Source organism: Melanostigma gelatinosum (assembly GCF_949748355.1).
Source record: "Melanostigma gelatinosum genome assembly, chromosome: 3".
In the NCBI taxonomy this organism is placed as follows: domain Eukaryota; kingdom Metazoa; phylum Chordata; class Actinopteri; order Perciformes; family Zoarcidae; genus Melanostigma; species Melanostigma gelatinosum.
In genome coordinates, this window is record NC_136636.1 from 4868364 (window position 1) to 4877205 (window position 8842).

An 8842-nucleotide genomic window follows, 5' to 3' on the forward strand; every position below is an offset into this window, starting at 1 on the left:
AATCAAAAACACGCACTGTATATCTGAATCATTAAAAAGATAGTTGTACTCATACATTTTAATTGTGTGCGATAGCAAGAAGAAATACATGTACAGTGTGACAACAATAACTTTCAGTGAGGTTAAAATACAGTAAAGGTGTCGAGGTGTAAAAGATGATTACGTTTAAGTGAGGTGCACATTCTCACATCTACAGGGAGATTGAGGGATTAAGTGTTGGATTGGATTAAAGAACAAGTTAATGTTAAGTCAACAGAACACAATGATTTATAAGGAACCCACGCTGAACCCACGTTTCATAAACTCCCAGCTCTAACCAATCAGGAAGATACCAGAATCTGCCCAAAGCCAGAGCCCTTTAAAGGGTTCTGCCCAAAACAACACATATCGACCAATGAGAGCTCAGTCTGGTCAAAGGAAGTCCCGCCCCCTGTTTCCGTTTCTTGTGCAACAACGAAACAGCAGCGACACCGCGTTGCGTCAAGTTGCAGAGAGACACAGGAAATGCTGCTTGAGAGGCCACAGAAAAACTAAATAAAATAGAATAAGTAAAAAAAAATTGTGTTTACAAAACTTTTATTACTTTTTAGTATTAACCTAAAAATATTTTTTTAACAGAAAAATAGATAAAACATTTATATTTGTTTAATGTTCGTGAAAGAAAACGTTGAGACTCATTAATACACCTTGACAATAAATCACTTTTGGCCAAATCATTCACACGACTATAACACCGTTACACTGTTGTTGTTTGTTTGTTAAATCTTTGCACTGTTGTTTAGTTAGTTAATTTAACATTATTCTATTATATTGTATATATTGTGCATTTTTTTATGTAATGTTTTTTTTTTTTACTATTTTTATTGCTTTGCTTTACCTTTACCTAAAAATGCTTCACCAGCAAAAAATATAACATTAATGAATTAATAAAGTACCGATGTAATCTAATCTATTTAATTGAAATATTTTATTTTGAAAGTCATCACCGGAACTCTTCCTCGTTAGCATGATAACTTGACAGTGGTTCTATAACCTGGATCCAATTTACAGGCGGCAGCGTTTCTCAAACCAAACCTCAAACTCAATAGTAACATTCATACATTAATAGGGAGTTCTCTTCTTTATTTTCTTCCACAGGAATCAGCAGGTTAAAGTGGTTTAAACCGGTGAACACTGTTGTTGTTATTGGAGGTCACAGCGTCAGTTGAAAACCAGACGTCCAGAGATGCTTTCCCCTGGCATGACCGTCTCTTCCCGGCTGCTGAGGCCGATGTCGAGGCTTCCTCTCTGGCTGGGCTCTGACGGAAGAGCCGCTAGCTCTCAGCACAAAGGTAACAACAGCAGAATTTGGTGGTCGGATTATTTAGAGCCACAGGAGCAGTTAGCATCAAGCTAATCTTCAAGTGACGCAGTTTAGCACGGAGACGGAAAACTTCTCAACACCTATAAACCAGAGTGACGTAAAGTTATGACGTAAGAACCGTTTGTAAGATTAGAAGAGGTCATTAAAACTAATTACACTTAATAAATAAAGTTATTATTATTAATAACAACAGTAGAGTGACAGCAAACTAATTGTCAGCTAATTTGACACTTAATAAATAAAGTTATAAACCAGCTGACGGTCTTTCTGTTGTTGTTTTTGCTGCAGAGTTGATAAAGAACCATGAACTGGAGAAAGATGAGCCCCGCCCCCTCTACATGGACTTCCAGGCCACCACGCCCATGGTAACCGTTACCATCCATGTTTACCAGCTGATGTCAGACACGTTCTTGCATATTTACATTTACACTTACACCTATGTATGTATGTATGTATGTATGTATGTATGTATGTGTGTGTGTGTGTGTAGGACCCCCGGGTGCTGGACGCCATGTTGCCCTACCACGTGAATTACTACGGTAACCCTCACTCCAAAACACACGCCTACGGCTGGGAGAGCGAGCGCGCCATGGAGGTGGCCAGGAAGGTAGAGACACATGGTTTTTAAATGTCAACTCATTTCATTAAATCTGAGAGAGAGCCACTGACTGTGTGTTGTGTCTCGCTCTCGCGCTCTCTGAGCAGCAGGTGGCTGATCTGATTGGAGCAGATCCCAGAGAGATCATCTTCACCAGCGGAGCCACCGAGTCCAACAACATGGCTGTCAAGGTCTCACGCTGCTCCTCCTCTTCATCACACCTCCTCTTCCTCTCACTGTTAATATGCTAGCCAGGCAGGCTGGAGCTAATCAGTCCCAACAACCGGCCGATCTTCTCTCTGTTTTCTCTTTGCTGTTTATTTACCTCTTACATTTACTTTAGTTTCCTGGTTAGATAGCTTCCAGTGTTCATTTAGTAAAATACCAACTTACTGTGACTCTATTAACATGCAATATTGCTGACAGAAAACAGGACTTTTACCACAATATCTCTCAAAATATTATAGGCTTCTTTTTTTTAATGCAGAAGTTCCGTTTCCAGATCCGGACAATAACACCGGCAGCACACAATGAGCACAGTCAGGAGGCCTCAGAGTATCTTACTTGAGTTAAAGTTTAAAATGACAACAACAGAACTCAGGAGAAAGAAACAAAGTGATGTTTTGGCGAGACTGGATTGACTGAAAAACTAAAAACGACCAAGTTGCTTCGGAACACACGAAGAACAGAAGGAGAACCCAGTGAGAACAGGAGAAACTACAGAAAAATAAACCACATCACGGAGTTAGAACCCAGTTCTGTGATCTCAGTAGTGACCCCGTCTCTCCTGCAGGGCGTTGCCCGGTTCTACCAGACCAAGAAGCGGCACGTGATCACCACGCAGACGGAGCACAAGTGTGTGCTGGACTCGTGTCGAGTTCTGGAGTCCGAAGGATTCAGTATCACCTACCTGCCGGTCCAGCCCAATGGACTGGTGGACCTGGAGGTATGCACGGCGAACCTATAGTGTGAACACATTCAGATCAGAAGTCATTGTGTGTATTAAAACTGTGTGTGTTCAGTTGTTGGAGGCCTCGATCCGTCCTGACACCTCTCTGTTGTCGGTGATGACCATCAACAACGAGATCGGAGTCAAGCAGCCCATCAAGGAGATTGGTAAACATTGCATCATGATTTTTGTTATAATGTTACAATTTCATCTGCCCGTTACTAGTAATGTGTCTGTTATATTATATTACATTATTGTATTGTAGCTGACGGTTTCACCACTCAACGTCACTGTTGTTATCTCACCTATTCTTGATGCTTTGTGCAACCAAACATGGACAAAGCTTCAGTATCAAACAAACTAGTTTTACCGTATCGTTCAGTGAGACTTTGCACCCGAACTTAAGAGAGAAGTTTCGTTTAGCTGGTGCAACAGGCTGCTGATTTCTGAACCATGTACACAGTGTTTCATGCATAAAGCAGACCACCTTGACCACTGTAGTCACTGATGTAGTGTTCTGATCAAAGCTATTGATTGATCTTTACTCTTGCTGTCCACAGGTCAGATTTGTCGCTCTAAAGGAGTCTTCTTCCACACTGACGCCGCTCAGGCTGTCGGAAAGATTCCCGTCAACGTCACAGACTGGAAGGTTGATCTGATGTCCATCAGCGGCCACAAGCTCTACGGACCTAAAGGTTAGCCGTAGCATCAGTGTAGATGCTATCTAAACTGTTAGCTCATGACACAAGATGAGGCAGTTCATAAGCAACACGTTTCACAGACGTGGCTGTTGACTTGTTTTCCAAAAGAAACGTGAAATAGAACCTGAAACAGTTGAAGTTGCAATTGAAATACAAATACTGAAAGCTGAAATAGCATTTAAAAGTGAAGAAAGCAGCTTTAAGAGCCAGTGTTTAGGATTTGGCGTCATCTAGCGGTGAGGTTGCAGATTGCAACCAACAGATTCCATAGAGCCAGTGTGTGGTTTGTCCGTTCTGGGCCACTGTAGAAACATGGCGGCACAACATGGTGAAGAGGACTCACTCTGTATGTAGATATAAACAGTTTATTCTAAGGCAGCGGTTCCCAAACTTTTTAGGCCGCGCACCCCCTTCTACATCCCGAACGGGTTCGCGCACCCCCGCCCCCGCCCCCCCCCCCCCCCCTTAATAAAAAAAAAAAAAAGAAGCAACAGAGCCTTTTACGCCTTCATAGCCGCATACGAATCGGACCAATGAGAGAACAGTTTGCTCGCGCGTGGCATTTGTTTACAATATTTAGTCCGCTGTTAAATGTTGCAGTGTGAACACAAACTGCAACATTGTATCATATTAATCCCTGAATCAGAACAAAGCAAACGAACTGAAGGTGTGAAAACGCCCTGAAACACTGCAACAAAGTTTCAATAACTTTCAGTGACACAAGGCGTCACTTTTAAAGAGCAATCAGGATCGCGAGGACACACGCACAGGCTCAGAGGCAGATTATCACATTTAATTTACAATTAATGAGCGACTAATGAAGCCAGGATGTCTTCGGACAAAGCATCGATGCGGCGCGACACAGTGTTGTTGGACACCGGGATCATGTCCAACTTTTTTGCTTCTTTCTCTCCAATCATACATTCCACCATCTCTCTGGCAGCTGGTGAGCTCACGTCTTCGGCGATTGTGTGCGGTAGCCCCTTTCTCGCTATTCTGTAACCAGATATGAAGCCGTAGTGCGTAATTTATAGACCCAACAAATGAATGAGACTGCAGTTGTTTTGGCTGTTTTGTAACTCCTCCAATTTCGATATTAAAATATGTAAGGGGCTTTTGACTTGCACTGGCATGCTTGGTGTTCAGGTGGCGACGTAAATAAGAGCTTCAGACTGTTAGCCAGAACCTCACTGCACACCACGCACTGTGGCTTTGGGGAATCTGCGTTGCCAATCCAAGTGAAACCCAGATACTTTTCATCATATTTCCTCTTTTTTCCCAGTCTGCGCCGTCTCATCTTCCTCTGACTCTGGCTCGATTTCTTCTCCCGGTCTGTCCCCAATAACGCACCTCTCCGTTCCCCTCGCCTCCGATTCCTCTCTCTCTCTCTGTCCCTCTCCTCTTTTACGACTGATAGCTTCAGATGTCCCACCTGACAGTTTTTAAATTAAAATTACATTTTCTTTTTATATTTAATATTATTACACCATCAGACCGCCATTACACTTTTCCTCTCGCGCACCCCCTAGAGGCAGCTCGCGCACCCCCAGGGGTGCGCGCACCCCACTTTGGGAATCCCTGTTCTAAGGTAACAAAAACACAACGATTATTACTTTCAGGTGATACTAAAGAAAACATTCATGTTCCATTTCTGCCAATAGATCCCCCTAAATGATGAATTAAAAAAATAGACTCGAATATGTCTTGAGCACATTTTTAATATATTGCACTACATTGCTCTTCTTAGTTGGAACCATTTGAACAACTATTCGACCTGCACTGATTACAACGCGATGAACGCATTCACCTTAGTAGATTCGGTAAAACATGGCGCAGTGAGTCAGCGCCGAACATTTCAGAAACATTGGGAGACTGAATATGTTTTCACGGAAGTCAAGAGGAAATGTGTTTGCTTCATTTGCAAGGAAACCGTTGCTTTGATGGAGTAGTATAATGATAGAAGACCCAATGAAACTCAACATCAGTCCCACAGTTTGTACACTGTCACATGGAGGTGTGTGTGTGTGTGTATATACAGGTGTGGGTGCTTTGTACGTGCGTCGCCGGCCCCGAGTGCGCATGGAGCCGCTGCAGAGCGGTGGCGGGCAGGAGAGGGGGCTGCGCTCCGGCACCGTCCCCACCCCGCTGGCTGTTGGGCTGGGAGCCGCCTGCAGCATTGCACAGCAGGAGATGGAGGTAAAAACGAACGCATCCAAACATCCTGAGAGTCAACAAACATCCAAACATCGTGTGTGTGTGCGCAGTATGATCATCACAGAGTGTCCATGCTGGCTAATCGTCTGGTCCATAAGCTCACGTCTGAGCTTCCTGACGTCATCATGAACGGAGATGCAGAACAACGCTACGCTGGTACACACACACACACACACACACACACAGAAGTGCATAAACAAACACACCACTGTCACATGTTTCATGTAAGAGGTTTCTGTTGGCGGTCTGTGTTGTGTGTCAAATACATTTTACGACAGTAGACGAGGCAGATGGACTCATCTGAGTGTTTGTGTGCTTTTCAGGATGTGTCAACTTGTCCTTTGCTTATGTGGAGGGAGAGAGTCTGTTGATGGCGCTGAAGGATGTCGCTCTGTCATCTGGGAGGTCAGACACACACTTGTGTTGAAAATGTAAAACAGGCCTGAAGTTTTATCTGGAGCCGGTGCTCCTGATGACTCAAGCTGTTTAGTCAAACTATGTTTATTTATGTTAATTTAACAGTTCATGTGGATGCACATGTATTAGTGCAGACAGCATGGTTCACATTCCTGCCGCCTGTTATTCCACATTGCACTGACTGCAAGTTAGCAAACATGTAAACAATGCACAGTTTAAATATTTGAATAACTCTCTTTGCAAATGATTGATGAGGAATGAATTTCCTCTCAGCGTGTTTGTTAGACCTCAGGGATGCATAGAGTGTATTTTGATGTATTTTCTTGTGTATAAAAGATGAATGAGTGTTGGTTTGTGTGCACACAGTGCGTGTACGTCAGCGTCTCTGGAGCCGTCGTACGTCCTCCGAGCGATCGGAACAGATGAAGACCTCGCTCACTCGTCCATCAGGTACAAGCACTGACATCCTCACTTTAACCCCGTTGATTATCATCAAGTTTAACTTGAAACACTGACTGAAACATCTGTCTGAACATCAGCAGCTGGAGATGATTCTCTGCATCACATGTAGGTTAAAGTAAACCTGTGTGTGTGTGTGTGTGTTAGGTTTGGTATTGGCAGGTTTACCACAGAAGCAGAGGTGGACTACACAGCAGAGAAATGTATCACGCAGGTCACCCGGCTCAGAGAGATGAGGTGAGTTCAGCTGGACCCATAATTCAGATCTTATTTCGATATCGTTGTCTGTGATTTCTGTTCGTGATTTGTTCCCAGATCTCAGATATTTACTTAGTGGGTAAAATATTGTCAGTATTGATAGACATGGTAACAGACTAAGCCATGAAAATAAGACCCAAGTTGTACAAATCAGAATTAAACTGGTGCGTCACTTTATCCGTCAATGGCAATATTGTCTAATGTGTTATAAATGATAAAAGAGTTATGGGAACTGTCCAATAACCTCTCTGTCTCGCTCTCTATCTCTCTCCCAGTCCTCTGTGGGAGATGGTTCAAGAAGGCATCGATCTGAAGAGCATCAAGTGGACGCAGCACTAGACTCCTCCCACTTCCTGGCTGACGACGATGATGACGACGATACGTTCCCAGGGAACTCTGGGAATGTACTAGCTTTACCTTCCTGTACACAAACACGCACAAACTTCCTGTCTGACTTGAAGTCTGTTTTTAACTGCTGCTCCGTGTCTCCGTAGAAGCTCCCCTTGTTGTTCTGTCAGGAGATTGTTGAGCGGAGGTTGTTGTACGTCGTTCTGTGACCCCGCGGTCCTGCATCACAGAGTCGGTTCATCTTTGTCTTTATTTGGGTTTACCTGGCTTCACTTTCCGTTATCTCTGGGTTCACTAATCCAGCTCTGAACACGGTCACATGAAACAGGATCTCTTAAGTGCAGCCTGTCACATACAACACCATGAAGTACTTTGATGATATGAGATGAAACTGTGAAACCTGCAGGGAAATATATATATATATTGCTGATGCAGTAAAAAGTAGTTTACAGCAAGGGGAAAGACATAATCACACAACTAGAATAAAATAAGAAGCTATTTATAGGATCAATGCTCAGATATTAAAAGTTAAGGCTGTAAATCTACTGATCTATCGTCATGTCGCTACTGCTCTTTATCACTCGTCACTTCATTTGCCTCTCAGGATCCTGTAGGAATGATGACGACTCAATTTTTCCAGTGATTGATTGGGGCGTACTGGACTGTTGTTGATGGGTTTTGATCTGAACTTCTGCACCACATTAACGTGACCCAGTTAACATTCCCAATACGTCTTTGAGTCAGAATCTTTCAGCTGGTGATACACAGATTGTCTCCTGCTCTGGTCACATGTGATACACTCTCCTCTCAGTTTTGCTTCCTCTTCATCAGGTTTCAGTATTCAGTAAACCACAGCATCATGTCAGTTCATCAGCAGTGTTCACAGTCTTAGCATCTGCAGTACTTTGATTATTTTTGTTAAAATCTGGAACGTACTACAAGACTACACTTGATTTGACCACAACGGTAAACAACAGATGAGGTCCGGCCTCACGTTCTAACTGAGACCATCGTGTTACTGAGGTTGTTGACGAGAATCTGAAATATTCTGTTGAGAACTGGGTTTTCAAAGTATTGTGTTCCTGGATGTTCCATCACATTTGTTAGACTCCATCTACTGTTACTCTTCATGATATATATAATCATTATAATCCAATAAAGTGCTGCTTCCTGTTTATGCAATGAACTTAATTTTAGTTTCCTTTTTTACTCTTATATCACGTTTATTTTTACAAACTTTAAACTGAGTTTGCGATGCCTCTCTATAATTGGGCCTGAACACAAATGCACACCTCAACAAGCAATAATATACACACAATAAAAAACAATTGCACAATAAAAAAATTAAAAGCACCTTTATTATTAATACGTAAGTTATATAAGTGTTAGTGTTGTCCAAAAATATCACCATATAATGTAAAACAAATAGTATGGATACAAATTAGTGAGGTGAAATGTATACATGTATATAACCAATATTTGTATAGTAAATTTATATTTTATTCTGTAATCATATTTATTGAACCCATTATCAC

General features: G+C 42.4%; 1 protein-coding gene across 1 annotated transcript; it reads left to right on the forward strand.

The window, feature by feature from the left end:
* The first annotated feature begins 1028 nt into the window (after nt 1–1028).
* Nucleotides 1029–8485, forward strand: nfs1 (NFS1 cysteine desulfurase). The gene is made up of 13 exons (XM_079265397.1): nt 1029–1331; nt 1652–1728; nt 1854–1970; nt 2069–2152; nt 2755–2907; nt 2984–3077; nt 3471–3605; nt 5650–5807; nt 5876–5981; nt 6149–6230; nt 6609–6692; nt 6849–6938; nt 7235–8485. Exons 1-13 carry the CDS (start codon nt 1226–1228, stop codon nt 7296–7298), a joined length of 1350 nt encoding a protein of 449 aa, XP_079121523.1. The 5' UTR covers nt 1029–1225; the 3' UTR covers nt 7299–8485.
* Nucleotides 8486–8842: the final 357 nt, after the last annotated feature.